Source organism: Solanum pennellii, chromosome 2, assembly GCF_001406875.1.
Source record: "Solanum pennellii chromosome 2, SPENNV200".
Taxonomy (NCBI): Eukaryota; Viridiplantae; Streptophyta; class Magnoliopsida; order Solanales; family Solanaceae; genus Solanum; species Solanum pennellii.
The window spans coordinates 57,516,749-57,532,476 of record NC_028638.1 but is presented as its reverse complement, the minus strand read 5'-3'; the positions used below and the strand labels follow the sequence as shown (position 1 = coordinate 57,532,476).

Here is a 15,728-nt window from a genome sequence, read left to right as displayed (position 1 = left end):
ACCCCCCCACCCCACCACCACCACCACAAAAAAAATTAAAAAATTTGATCCTACTCTGAAAATTTCCCAAATAGCCAGTAGTTAATTAAAATGTCACTAGAGATAGAAACTCAGTCTTACAGACCCTAAAACCATTGGATACAATGCTATAAAAGGTTTCAGGTGGCACAAGATCTTCAAACTGAAGAACCGGCGCAGAAGACGCAAGTGCACCAATGGAAATATGGGGATATTTGAGCCTCATCCATGCTGCAAGCACTGTTTCAAACAAAAAAAAGATATAGAACCTCTGAGTGAAGCACAACTCATAATATTGATTAAAAACAAGTGCCCAGAAAACATACTAGCAAAGTTAAAATTACTGATGTACTAAACTACTGAATGCTACATCACTTACTCCCACCATATGATCCACCAAATAACACAACAGGGCATGCCTGTGCAGATAAATTTCTTTTAAGCTCAGTGATTAACACAGCATAATCAGCCAGTGCTTGTTCAGCTGTTAGATATGACAAAGTAGTAGCATTCTTATATGCTTCTTCCTTACTTCCATACGGCATTGACTCCCCATAGTATCGATGCTGCAAAAACCAAATTGTAATAATTTTCAATGAAATAACAATGCAAGTAAATTCTCAAATAACTAGTCTACAATGTTAAGGAGAAATGTACTATACTTTCTGCATTAAGCGTCGAATGATCTTATTGGCTTTCTGAATCATTTAATGACATCTCCTTTTCTGAAGTCTTAACTACAAAGGCTGCACTTTTTCCCAAAAATTTTGCCATTTAACAGCACGTGTAGCTTCTATTTCTTATCAATTTCTGTTATTTGACATTTTTTTCCACACTCAACATAAGTTATCTCTAGGCTAATGTTCAGAGAAATGAGGCTTGTTCGGAAGCTATTCAAGAAACTTTAATTGCATTTAACAAAGATGGAAACTTTATGAGGAAAAAGAAGAAGAATGACAAGTATTTCACCTCGGGGAATATAACCATGGCGCCAAAACGAGGGGCAATTTCCCAGACGAAACCTGTATTGTCAGCGAACCATTCTATATCACCTTCATTCCCACAGTAGAGGAAAATAGGGGCCGAGCGAGAGGGACCCTCCCAGTGTTGGGTATTGATTAGGTAACGCTGTGAAAACGAAGGTAGATCAGCGAAGCTGAAGTGATCGAGCTTCTGCTGGAAATATTTGGTCTCATACTGGTATTTTGAGGCTCGAACTGAAAGTGTTCTGCTTGAACTCCAGAAATTGCCGAGATAACGAGCACCATTCTGTTGAATAGCCGATGCTTTACATAAAAATGAGACAATCAGTATAAGAATAGAGTGGAGAAATGGCGAAGGAGTTGACATTTTGCTGGAGGTTTAGTTTACGGAGATGCTGCAAACCATCTTGAGTTATTTGTCGCACTAACTTAACTTTATATTCCGCTAACACTTTGTTGGCTCTGCTTTCATCATTTTAACTTGATGACCCATGGCATTAGGGCTAAGATATTTTAGTAATTATTTTAGAAAGATTTTCCTTTTTTCTTATAACTATTTAATTTTAATAATATATTGCACTTAACTTAAAATCATAAAATTTCGAGAAACTTCTTTTACTTGTTAAATGGTAAAGAAGAGAGGAAGTAATATATGCTCTGGCCTTCTAAGACGAAGGACAACCGACGGCACGGCAGCCCCGATTTACCTGCTATAGAGTCCATACCTTTACAAAGGGAGAGGCGAAGTGGGAGCTATTGTCAAAGCAAAGCTCACTGTTTACAATGGATGAGAGCTTCAGAGTACGGGTGGACAAAGTGTTCGGGTCTTTGACGGAGACCTCTAATTTGAGTTCTCTCTGGTGTTTAACCGACGATGAAATTGAGAAAAGGGAATGGAATAGGGATACCCCATCCCGCGAGCTAGTCGACTTTGATTCCAAACCCTGCCCTCCCCATATTGACGGCTTCTTCTCGAAGTCCCCCCAAACCCTAGATTTTCCCAAACAGCTCCAGTCCGATCTGGAACAGCTCGGCGACGGCCAAGAACCAGATGATGATAATGAATCAGATATCCGGTCTGGCATTGGTTTAGATTGCACCCTTGACTATGAGGTAATAACTTGGTTCCCCTCTTTTATCCGTTTCCTCTGTATGATAAATTGTGCATCGACGACTCTTTATGTTTAATTTTTTTTTGTAATTTACTTACCAGGAGGAAGAAGACGAGTTTGACAAAGTGGCCGTTGATACGGAAAAGGAGAAGCAGCAGCCTAGTGACCGCTTGTACACGCGGGAGGTCTCTGACTACGGAATTTCAGCAGACACAGAACATGAGCTTCCTCTTACTCTCCATGACATTACGAGAGATCCTCGTGCTAATCATGAGGCCGCCAAGCTCAGACTCAAGGAAGATGCCGAGGCTGCCCTGAGAGAAGGTCATTTAGGTTCCAAGCCACCTACTGCGTACAAGACTCTAGGCCAGGATGATGCACATTCTCCTAAAAAACTCAAGCTCAAGGAAGATTATAAGTTGGTCCCTAATTCATCCATTCCAGATTATCTAAGGAATCCATCCAAGTATACTTGCTATACACTTGATGTCTCGGATGATATGAATGAAGAATCCAATAGAAAAGCCTACATGGACTTTCTAAGTATCATAAAGAAGGGATCGCAGCTGGACAATGATAGCTCCACTAATTTTGAGAAATCGCCCACCTTTAACCTGAAAATGAAGCAGCCTGCTGGCACCTTCACCAAACAGGGCGTTAAGTCAGAGCAAATGCAAGTGAAAAAAATAGTTCCCCTTAGCATTGTTTCCATGGAATCCGATAATGCTGCCATGGAAGAAGATGAATCGTCTATTGCAGCCGATAGAGCTAGACATGGAAGTTTGCATAAGCCTGGCAAACGTTATAGAACAAGGACCACTATGATGGATACTGATGACTGAAATGTATGATTTCACTTGTGTGTGAATTCCTTTTGAAAATACTCTTCTTGTGCTCTGTCTTTCTTTTTTTGGTTGAAAATAGTCTTCTCGTACAATGTTTGATCTCAAATCATCATGAACTTGCGTTGCTTGAGCACCCAACTTTAAAGAGAATTAAGCTTACCTAACTTCCCCCTCTGATTTTTATATGTCAATTTCTGTCACTTCTTCAAAATCTTTTCGCAGACCAGAATGTAACTTATTGGGTGTGTGTGAGTGTGACAATACAGACGGGTATAATGTTAACAGCCTCTAATTTCTTCGATAGATAAATCTGAGCAAGCATCATCTCATTCTCAGTGTGAAGTAGTTCCCGTTGTTTCTCTAATTTAAGCTTTTCCACCATAAGTTCTTCAATAGAACAATATTATTTAGCTCTTCTCTCTCGATGCAAATTGATCTCTTTTGTCTCAGCATCTAGTTTCTTCAACACCAAGCCAACATATATGCTCCAATTCCTTTTCCATAGTCTCCCTGAGAGGTGCAATATCCCGAAGCTCATCTTATGGCTTTCACTTTTCTCTTTTAGGCTAGTTTCTACTTCTTCATGTCTTTTTTGCGGTTCCCCGGCGCCGTTTTTCAATCTCATACATGAAGGTTTCACGATCACAGGAAAGTTTGCTTGATTGCGTTTTTCTCTGCTTTCAGGGTTGTCACAGCTATCCTTAAAAGCTTAGAAATGGCCAATTTCTCTAAAACCACACCTTCCAGCTTCCTTCCGCAACTCTTCTCTTTTCTCATTGATTACTTCCCATTCAGTCTCAAACTTAGCTTTCTCAGCTCTCAACCAGGATCAATAACTTTTGAATTTCATTTTTCAAAGCCTCCACTTTTTCTTCCTCATGGTTAACACATCTTCTTTTTTTTCATCCAGCAATTTTCAGAGACTTGTCAAGATCATTTCTCATTTTGTTGTTTCTGTCCCCTTCCTTGCCGCACAACTGTTCTCTGCAACTCTCAAATCTCAATAATTCTTCATTTCTTTCATTTTCCTCAATTACATGAACCCCGGCTCCTTCGCAGTTATGCCTCTCAAAATCATATTTTTTGTCCCTCCCGGTACTTAATATCCACATTTATCAGCTCCCAAGACCGCCTCTAGTTGTAGGAACTATTTTCCAACCATACAAAGAACAGAAACATATATACATTGATGTCCAAGCTATTCTATGCATTGAACATCTATAAAGAACTCTGAAGTTGTTGGTAAAATCCGTTACTCATTTTCCTACATGCCTAGTCTGTTTAGACATTATTTGGTTGAAGTTGAAGAAAATGAGTCTTTGGATTGTATAGTTCAAAAACAATGTGTTTGAACATGTATTTCGTTTAGCTATGTCACTACATCCATCCATAGTGATATCAAACAAGCAGTGATATGACCTCAAAAATAAATAGACCTTTAAAGAGAAACCTAATCAAGTAGTATTAGAACCAATGCTCTGTATAAATGCCTACTTCAAATTAAATCGATCCTATGAAGTTAAATTCTTAACATAACATGTACGGGTTCACTTTTTTTTCTTTTCAAAAATTGGAAAAACACTGAATTTGGTGGACATAGTCCCAGTTCTAATCCCAAAAGGTTGCTGGGCTTCCAGTAAATGAACTACCTTGTCCAGCAAAAAAAAGTGAGTTCTGGGCTGCAAGTAATTGATACTTTCTATGTTTGGGCCTAAACTAACGTTTAATTTGGTTCAACGTTACGAAACACACTATTTCTGCAACCACGGTTGTTTGGTCAATCTGTTTATAAAACAATAGTACCAAAAGTTGAGTGACTTTTCCATTACAACTTACGAGATTTAATTTACTTCAGTGCAATAAAATAAAAAAACCAATGTCCATCGCCAAATTTAGACCTGCATATTTGTGTTAGAATGATTGTTATGAGCACGAATATTCATGTTTTAAGAATTGAATGAGGAATTGAAACAACAATATTCCAATGCTTCTACTCCAATAATTATCAATCAAAAGTGATTTATTCCATGGTTATGGTTATGGACTTCACAAGGCCCATCATATCCCAAAAGAAAGAAGAGAACAAAACAGAATCCCCCACAGGAGGAACACAGTAAAGTATTCTAGATAACTTATTTTCCTTATCTCCCTTTCTTTTCTGTTTTATACTCTTTTCATCTTAAATCTCTTTTTATTAAGAAAATATAATATTGGAACAATTACACGAATAAAATGAGGAAAAAAATGATTTCTTGAACTTCTAATATCACAAATGATTTGAGATGACTATTCTTAAAAAGGGGTTGTATTATCTTTTCTTTGAAAACATTAGTACTACTAAAGTAATTATTGAAGTTTGATCACCTACTCTTTTCAGTTTAAATATCTTCTATCCTTTGTTTTACCCACATCGTGGGTTAATATCTCCAATATAAATGAAAATTACCTAATCTAAGAGAGGTTAATGCAAAAGGATATTTACGTAGAAATTGGAGCAGTTGAACAACTAAATAAAAATATTTACTGGATTGTAATTATATAAAAAAATCCATTAAGAAAAGCCCCCCAAAATATTCCAATCTTTGAATGACATGGACACACGTGGAGAAGACAATGTATTTTGAGTAGGATAGGAGACAAGTTGTCATAACTTTGTGCCGGCAAACCCTCAATTGTGTTTTTTGGCACTAAAAATCATGTCAATTCTTCACTTAGTTTGGCTCACAAATAGGAAGGACCCTTTGATTTGAAAAATACAAAGGCATTATTTATAATATTTTGATAAAGGGAAATTTATTTTAAAATTTATACTTTATCTTAATAAAAATACGGTATAAAAAATTGTTACTACCAACTTGAGAATTGCTTATGTTGAAAACAAAAGCTCAACCAAACTTAAATAAAGTAATTTTCATTTTATTCAAGTATTATGATTAAATTGAGGCCCACTTTGTTATGATGGATGACGAGAAAGTTAGTCAGGTAAGTGGGGTTATGACATGGCTAAGAACCCTTATTGGAAAATGAAAACAATGGAAGATAAGAAACAGGTTTTACTTTTAACTTTTCCAACATTTAAACGCAAGCAATGATAAATCAAACAAGTCTTCTTCTTTTCTTAGAAAACAAATACAGTCATAGAGTGGGGTAACAATATCATTTGCAGATTGTAGACATGATTGAAATTTCTCCGTTTTTAATTAAAAATCTTATATTCAAGTCCTTAACAATAAAATTAAAAATGTTTATCTTTTTAAATAATTTTTTTTCAATACATAATTTAAATTTTATCGAATTTTAATATGAAAACCGTATAAAAGATAAGGAAGGTCATCCCTTGCTTTTGTAAAAGTCGGTGGAAAATTGATGATGTTCATTTCCTTTTATCTTTTGCCCTTTTGTTGAAAAAGATGAAACCCCCGACAAGTCACTAAGTCCTACTTTCTTACTTGGACTCTTGTCCTCACGCTAGCCCACAAAACCACACATCATCCTTTTTTATACTTCCCATTTTGCCATCCACACCCTATGAAATTTAATACTTACTCCCTCTAATTTTTACAACCGACATAATATATAAATATATCTTTTAATTTAATTTTATGTCTCTTGATTTTAAATGTGTAATAGACACACACCTTCTATATGATGTTACTTTACGTGTTTTATGTTATGCAGGATACATGTATCTACTTGTTTAACTTTAAATAAGTGTAAATGTCTATTTGTGCGGACACAAAATTGAAGGATATAAATATGAAATGAAACCAAGCTAAATGACACATTAATTTATTACGTTCTTTTACTTATTTAAATGTATCAAGTATGTATTCTAGACTAGAATATTGATTTATATGTATTATATAATAATTAATTTATTACAAATATACGTCAAAACTGCAAATATTTATTAGATCCGCGTTACTGTACTTTCTGTTGTTTAATTTTTCCGTGAGGACTTGTAAATTTGAGAACGATACAACAGTATTAAATATTAATACATGAGTAATATACTTGCTGAAATTTGAAACACACGTAATTGATGCAAGATCAATTGCAACTTCGACCTTGTACTACATATATATAAAAAGAAAATACTTGTAATTAATTACCTTATTAGAAGATTATTTTTCATTCTATTCAACTCTTTGACCGCATTATTTTGTACTTTTATACAGACAGAGTATCAGACACTTTGATGTAGATAAATTATTATATTTGCTCCTGTAGAACAGTGCGGACCCATGGATTTTAAGGGTTAAAAATTATATGGTATATATAAAATAAATTTTCTATATTTATGATTTATGAAGATATATCAATTTTAAACTCCCTCATTAACATGAAGTAAGTTTTAACACAATAATAGATCTCCTCTTCTTGAAATTGTGTTTTGTTGACTTATTTACAAATTTATACTTTTACGTTTCTAACATTCTAAATGAAAAATGTTGAATCTGTCATTGCCTTCCTCCGTAACTTTCCATGCTACATTATAGTGTAATTATAAAAGTACACTTAAACCAATTTGGTGAATTTTCGAACTCATCTACTTTTGACAAGAAATCTCTAGTTCAAGCTCGGAGCAGCCACCTCTAAATGGCCTTTGTTACCTCCAAGCACCCATAGCAATATCCCCTTCCAATAAATCAAATATTTTTAGTCTATAAAGGAATCAATAGTAGTCTATAAAGGAATCAACACTAGTTGCCATATAGGAAATTTAGAGAATCTCAACTACATTTTTTTTTCTTTTAATTTGTTCGCTCACTATGGAAAACATGAAAGTAGTTACTGTATTTATAAGTAACTTCTAATTAATTTGTGTTAAAAAGTTATTAGTTAATTAACTATTTGTATAATTCTTTGTTAATTCATAATTAATGAGAATATTTAGCTATGAGATACTATTTATCGCTAATTTTACAATTTCTAGTTAGACAAGGAGAGATAACTTCCCTACCCTCTAAACAGAATATATTTGCCTCACTTTGTGATCGTCTCATACCAATACTGTCTTACCAAATATGTAAAAATTATATCTAGTTATAACACTTCCTTTATAATGGAATTAACATTAAGATTTTAGTTATATCTAGACAATTTTTTAATTTTTTTTTCAACGATGAATATGTAATACACTTTAAAATATTTAAATTAACTAATATCATTTTTTTTCTCTCAACTGCTTGAACGTTAGAAGTGTTCAATATCTAGAATAATGTAATAAATACATAAGAATTTAATGATCGACAAATATATACTTGAGATACCTTTTACAACTTTCACATTATACAACTCTTTTTTAGACCATTCTTTTTGAAAGAAAAAAAAAATAATGAAGAAGAATAATAATAAATTTGTGAGCTCCATTTGTTTCTCATATTAGTACAAGATTCTAATCTTCTATCATTTCACGTTATCTCAAAACGTATCACTTTTTATCATGAACAATAGAAGGGTATTTTTCTTTTCCTTTATGATTATAGCAGAGACGAAAACTTTATTATATAAAGTAGAAAAGATATTCTGCCTTTTATGGATATGATATTTTCATGTACACTAAGATGCATTATTTATTTCTCACAAATAAATATTCCAAATTGATTATAAGAATTGTAGGAAGGTACGGCACAAAAAAAAGATAGGTTCTTCACAACTCAACGGAGCACAGTGCATGCAACACTACACAATAATATTGAACCTTAACTACTTTAACCAACATATATTGGCTGGCTATAAATGAGTGGATCATGACAAATAAATTATATATACTAATGATAGTTCGCTTGGTCAAGTTTTTCCCAAGAGAGAAATCAAAAGTGTTTATTTCATAATTGAGGTGTTTAATCAAGTATTGAAATAAACAAATGAACCGTACATAACAACATTTTGTTTTTTCATAAGCTAAAAAAATACCCCAAACCACCCTAAAAATAAAATAAAATCTTGATATACGTTTTCATTGCTTGACCAAAAATAAAAGTAAATAACTTTTTATCATAAATATGTTTAACGGATTATGACAAGGTACTTATATTATTTATTAAATAAAGGAAGATATAAAAGGAAGTTGTTTAAGTAAATTATTTTTAAAATTAAATTACTTCTTATTTTATAAAATTGAGTATTTTGCCAAGCTTTTTCATAAAAAAAGTTATATGCAAATATTAGTTGTTTTTTTTCCTAAAACCACTCTTTGAACTTTTGTAGAATACATTGCTATCTAATATTGTTAAAAAATAATAATTTACATTTAAATTAAATTGATTATATAAAACATAAACTTCCATGCTTTAGAAGTATTTTTTTTTTAATTTTAAAATTATAACTAAATAAGCTATTTATTAATTATAGAGTCGATTCTCTAAATGGTCACCAAAGTTAAGTGAATAATTGCCTTAAAATATTATTTATGTTTCATTTAGGACCAAAATATCACCCAACTATCACTATTTTCCTCCAAATATACTTGACAATTCAAAAGCATCACTCTCTCCTAGTTGGCATGACATGTCATTAAAATCTTATTTTAATAATAGACTAATTTAATTCATTAAACTCATTTAACTAAAATAATGATCATATTATTTTTAATTTTCTTAATTATTTATCAAGAATAAATTTTAATACTTAAAATTTTTTATCATAATTAAACTTTTTATTTTTTTATGTTATGCAGAATACCTTTTTAAAACATACTATAATCTCATTAATTTTAAACACTAATAAACACATATATTCAAAAAACATTGATATACAAATCACTCATTAACGCTTATTTATATCAATAAATCATAAGTTGTATAATGAATCAATAATATCAAAGGTCAATTAACTATTACAATAATATTAATTATATATTTTGCAATTCATCCTTCCGATATTTTCTTTTTATATTTTGCATGTTTAAAAATAAATAAACATTTTATCATATCATTAGATTAATTAAAAATCTTATTCTTAAAATACAAGACAAATAAAATTAAACTCACTAAAAAGAGTTGAAAATAAAGAGAGAGAGAGAGAGAAAAATGGTTATCCAGGTCCCAGAAATTGAGGTTAGCATGATTGGCAAGTTCTACGCTCCAAATTGCTGAATCCCCCACGGAATCGAATACCCATAATACCAAATCATTGGCGGGTCCCTATATTGTCTTTACCCACCTCCTTCCCAGTCCTTTTTTTTTTCTCTTTAGGGGACCAATTTTATTTATGCTAAATAATAATAATACTCTATCTATTTACTACTATTTATAATAGATTCCAACTTTTTTAAAAAAAAATTTCAACTATATGTGTACATGAACATCCTCAATGTGCAATGGATTTAGGCACAAATTCGACATGTATTTCTTTTCATACTGATGTTGAGATCATGTACCAACTTGTTGTTCATGTGTTTAACTATTCGGTGGATTATCACGTTTAATTTTTGTTTTTTAATGAATGGATTATTCTCTCAAGTCCATAAGATACAGTAACTATGGAAATAATGTTACTAATTAACATACCCGTGTTCCTTTTTGATTAGAAAGATAATATATGATTGAATTTTTATCCTTTATAAAATAAAAAAAAATAGGTAGCTGAAATTATATTAAGAGTTGCTTTCATGGATGACAAATTATATTATATTACGGGTTGTAGTAATAATTATCAAAGTCCTGATCATTTCCCTGCATAATTTTATTTATCGTTCGTTTTAAGCCTAAAATATTGTAATAACTCATCTTTCACCAAAAAAGAAAAGATATGGTTCAACACGTACTATACTTTTATCAGCTTCATAGAAAATTCTTTATTTCTTTTTATTTATAAATTTTCCATCCACTAGTTGATTGTTTAGGTGGGTTCTCAATTATTCCCAATCATCTTCGATAAGGTTCAAGTTAGGACGGACAGCACATATACATATTGAGAAATAATTTTTTTCAAAAAAAATAATTAATGTTTGATTTTCATATTAAAAATTAATTAATTTGGATTGTTGAAAACATGCCATATATAATTCATTCAGAGGGAAAGTTGATGTCTATTGAGGAATTTTTTATATATTAATAACTCAGAATCAAAACGTCTAATTAAAAAAAAAAACAATCAGTACATCAAATAAAGGATATATTAAAGAAATATTAAAAGTTGTCCAACCATATGAAAGTCAAATGCTTAGCAAGCTGCTTTTGGTATTCGTCCACTAGAGACAAAAAGGTTTGGATGACAATCATTTTAATCAAGTGTCTTTTGTTTATACCTTAATTTCATTCATTAAATTAGTCATATTATATGATCGATGCTAAACCCATTAAGCACAAGATTAATATTCTTGTTCAAAGTGGTTCATTCATGATTGCACTAGCACAAGTCAAAACTCAAAACTCAAAACTGAAAGCCTCTCCAACGTTAATGGTAAGTTGACATTGTCTTAGAATATGATTTGAAATATATGCCTTGATAAAATGCTTTGCATCTTCAATTAATTAAATATAATGATTAATTATCTTGTTAGTTGGCGTCAACCGAAAACATAGTACTATTATTGATTTTATTCCACACAACATTCAACAAAGTCTAAATCCACTCACCATGGTAAAATTCAACAACAAATACATTTTTTCTTTAGAAATATTTTCTTCAACAATATAATCAATACAAGGCACTGGTCAAATTAATATTTTTAAACTTCGTACAGAGTTAATTAAATGTTCATAAAATAACACGGAAAAAGTATTATCCAAGCATATATTGTTTTATAACATAAGGATATATAGTAACAAAAAGACTTGTATTACATTCCTAGTTAATTAAACACATTAGTTATTTCCCCAATAAGCACCAGTTCAGATGTCTTTCCTTGACTTTTATGATTTTACTTAATCAAGAAGCTCCATCAATTCATATTGAAAATAGACATCTAATTGATTATATATAAATTTTTGATTTAATTGGTTGATTTTAGAATATGGCATGCCTATCTGCTGGGCTGCTGCATGTAAAATGCAAAGATGACATAAAAAATTGACTAGTAGTATAAATTAGGACATCAAAAGAGATGGCGGAAAGAACTCAAACACATATAAATTATTCCTATTTTCTTTTGTATTAATTTGTCAAAAATTGAAAAGAATAAAAAAATGAAGTGCTAAAAAGTAAATAGATAAACTGAAGATCACGTAGATTTGTGGAAAAAAACTGGATGCATGTTGGTGAGTGATGACTAGTTAGGCGGGACCATATATGCCTTATTAGGGTATAATTCCAAAGTAAAAGCTTGTTAAATGAATAATATAAACAAAGCCAAGAATGGGAGAAATATATTAAAAGTTAAAAATCAAATCATGTTTAATGGGTGACCTAACTTCTCATCACCTCAGCCGACAATGCATTATTATACTATCTCTTTATAACCATACACCTCAATTAGCATGGGGGTCCCAATTTACATACATAGAAACTTCAAAAATATTTCTTTCCAACCAATATTTAATGAAATTATAAACCTTCGACCATTTAATTACGTAACAACACAAAAAATAGTTATTAATTTGATATAAACATATAATATATGATAATATTTATTTATTTTTTTGGCGAAAGCAATAGAGGTGTACATCAACTTTATAGTTAAGCAAATATCCGGATTCTTGTCGATGAATCATATTCTGGCAGCATTATTACACTTGTGAAACTCCCTTATAGTGTCTTGTACCTACTTTTCTTAATCTTTGAGTTGCCTCTTTCATCACACACCAAACAATGAAGACATCATGCTCTACACTTCACATAGTGCCCATCTCTATCTCATCTTCAAACCAACCTTACTATACCCACCTGCAAAATCCACACACAATATTCACTATGCACCAAGTAATTATATAACTAATTAAGGAATTTTTAGTCGATTAATTAATTAAACTGAGCATATCTATCGCTCTACACTTGATTTGATTATTGGACCTAAGTATGAAAATCTTTATGTTATTTTGTTGGAAATAATAAAAAAAAATCGATGGAAATTAAATATCTTGAAAAACTGTACTTTAATATGTATTTATGTTCCGCTTTATATGTGAGGTACATGTTGGATATTTTCGGAGAAATAATAGTTCATAGGTGAATTATTAGATGGTTATGGGGCTATACCTAACAAACATTAGTGATGGGTGTATCATGGCTGCTGTCACACAAGTTGGTAAATGAATAATCCATGTATTATTTATCAGAAATATATACGATGATATAAGTAAATAGTGGATAAAGAAAGAAAAAAAAATTAATAGGAGAAGGAAGAATCGTACGAAAAAAAGAAAAAATAAAATTAAATGCTGGTGGTAATTAAAGAAGTGAGAAATTTTGGTATGGTGATGGGTGGCGAAGGGCAGACGAATGATTCTCCATTTCCATGTGAATCCACGTATGCATTATTTATTCTTTTGGTATTCCAAAAGTTCAAAGCATGAGAGGGCGTATCTTTTTGCTTGATTAAAGAGTCTTATAATTATTTTTATTATTATTAATTGAAAAAAAATCCAAATTCAAAACATAATTTGAAATTTCTCTATATAAATTTCTACAATCACTCTTCAATTCAGGCATCAAATATTAATTTATCTATTATGAGTAATGTTTTTATGTTTCCATTATCCAAAAGAAAAAATGTAAAAACATCAATATTGAAGCTCTGATTAAATTTTATATCACTCACAATACAATTTATTTAGAGGTTATGCTTCTAACAAAAATGAATCCCCGAATTTAAATTTAAGATCTCCCCTTTTAATTTCCTCGTTTTTTGGTCATTACATATAATGGAGAGATAAGAGTAGTGGGGTTCGAATGGTCAACCTATGAAGAGAAAGAAATAGACTTTAAATAATTCCTCCACACTACTCATTCACTCCTTTGATTATTAATCATAGATCACCCAACCAATCCACCCACTCACACCACCTCACAATAAGACACAAAAGTCTTATTCTGAGTTTCCCTTGAAATACTCTCACTTTATACATTTCAACAAACCTAATTAGCTAAAGCCCCAAACTCTCTTCATATATATCCCACCATCCCTTTTCTCTTTTCCACCATTCTTCTTCCCAACAACAAAAGTTCCCACACACTTCCCTTTCTTTTTTTTTCTTTCTAATAACACATAGATGGGTTTTGATGATATTTGCAACACTGGCCTAGTTTTAGGATTAGGCTTTTCTTCAACAGCCGATCACAAATCAAAGAAAATAACAACAACACCCTTAGTAGGCAAAGGTCCGTGTGTTGGCTTTGAAGAACCTTCACTAACTTTAAGCCTAATTTCCGGTGATCGTACGTACGAACAACAGGCGATTAAAATTAGTAAAGATCATCAATCTGCTGATTTGTACAGACAAGATAGTGCTGCCTCTTCCTACTCAAATGCTAGTGTCAAAAGGGAGAGAGATGTTGGTAGTGAAGAGACAACTACAGAAGTAGAAAGACTTTCCTCCAGAGTTATTAGTGACGAAGATGATGATGGATCTAACGCTAGAAAGAAACTTAGACTCACTAAACCACAATCTGCACTTTTAGAGGAAAGTTTCAAGATACACAGCACTCTCAATCCTGTAAGTTTTTTGGTTTTCTAATTTATTCTTCATCACTCTAGTTTACTCGTTCCTATGTAAACATACAAATTACTGAAATTTTAAAAATATAGATTATTTCTATTTAAATTTTGAATCGCTCACAATTGATTTCTAATTACGCAGAAACAAAAACAGGATTTAGCCAGAGAACTCAATTTAAGGCCACGCCAAGTTGAAGTTTGGTTTCAGAACAGAAGAGCCAGGTAGGACTAATCACTAATGATATTTTTTTTTGTTGGAGAAAACATAAAATTGATGGGAACGTTTTTTGAATTACAGAACAAAACTGAAGCAAACAGAGGTAGACTGTGAATTCCTAAAAAAATGCTGCGAGACACTGACAGATGAAAACAGAAGGCTTCACAAGGAACTGCAGGAACTAAAGGCTCTAAAAATAGCACAACCTTTGTACATGCAGTTACCTGCGGCAACCTTAACCATGTGTCCTTCATGCGAAAGGATCGGCGGCGGTGTTGGAGAAACTCCGTCGAAAAATGCTTTTACTATTGCTCAAAAGCCTCACTTGTACAGTCCATTCAACAATCCGTCGGCAGCTTGTTAATGATAATTGCCATATATAAATCATGTTTAGAAAAAAGCCGCCACTTTTTTTGGTTAAAAGGCTTGTATGACTAGTGCAGTTGTATGTGTAGACTGTAGAGTAATTAGAATTAAGGTCACTAATCAATATTTTTAATTTGTTTCTTTCTTATGGTCCATATTATAAGTCTGTAAATCATTAAGCAAATATATACATATGGATGAATTATTATTATTTATATATAGTACAATCTATTGATCTTCCTCGTCGTTTCTATTTAATTCGTCAGAGTCTCCCTAATCTTCTCAATTATTGGACTCTCAAGGAAAGGTCCCAAAAGGCAAAAAGGCCAAATAAAAGAAAATTAAAAAAAGATGATTCCGGTATTATTATCGCCAAATGATTTTTGTGAATTAAATTGATTCGTATAATTATCAGAAAGGAATTAAATCTGGACGGACCGAAAAATTCTGGATAAGAGAAGATGAAAGATGATAAAGTATTTTTTTAAAAAAAAAATTAAAAAGTGAGTAAATTGAATATTATTGTTTTTCGCCACTTGGTTATAATAAATTATTAGACAGGTGCATGCTTGAAGCATTATCCAT

The 15,728-nt window shown here is 31.7% G+C and overlaps 3 protein-coding genes across 4 annotated transcripts in view; 2 read left to right on the top strand and 1 right to left on the bottom strand.

The window, feature by feature from the left end:
* LOC107008789 (lysosomal Pro-X carboxypeptidase) overlaps nucleotides 1–1,488 on the bottom strand; it is a 6,167-nt gene extending 4,679 nt beyond the window's left edge. The window contains exons 1-3 of one of the 2 annotated variants that reach the window (XR_003576861.1): nucleotides 988–1,488; nucleotides 398–584; nucleotides 125–258 (exon numbers count right to left, since the gene is read on the bottom strand). Coding sequence is in view for 1 of the 2 variants with exons in the window: in XM_015207967.2 (XP_015063453.1) it covers nucleotides 125–258; nucleotides 398–584; nucleotides 988–1,368 (702 nt within the window). In the remaining variant the exon portion in view is untranslated. The remainder of the gene's footprint in view (nucleotides 1–124; nucleotides 259–397; nucleotides 585–987) is intronic. The other variant, XM_015207967.2, reaches the window with a different exon arrangement.
* Nucleotides 1,489–1,619: 131 nt separating this feature from the next.
* Nucleotides 1,620–3,122, top strand: LOC107009058. The gene is made up of 2 exons (XM_015208319.2): nucleotides 1,620–2,114; nucleotides 2,215–3,122. The coding sequence occupies exons 1-2, from the start codon at nucleotides 1,785–1,787 to the stop codon at nucleotides 2,953–2,955; spliced, it is 1,071 nt and encodes a 356-aa protein (XP_015063805.1). The 5' UTR covers nucleotides 1,620–1,784; the 3' UTR covers nucleotides 2,956–3,122.
* A 10,775-nt stretch (nucleotides 3,123–13,897) lies between these two features.
* On the top strand, nucleotides 13,898–15,370 carry LOC107009021 (homeobox-leucine zipper protein HAT22). The gene is made up of 3 exons (XM_015208274.1): nucleotides 13,898–14,558; nucleotides 14,703–14,782; nucleotides 14,859–15,370. The coding sequence occupies exons 1-3, from the start codon at nucleotides 14,115–14,117 to the stop codon at nucleotides 15,139–15,141; spliced, it is 807 nt and encodes a 268-aa protein (XP_015063760.1). The 5' UTR covers nucleotides 13,898–14,114; the 3' UTR covers nucleotides 15,142–15,370.
* The last annotated feature ends 358 nt before the right edge of the window (nucleotides 15,371–15,728 follow it).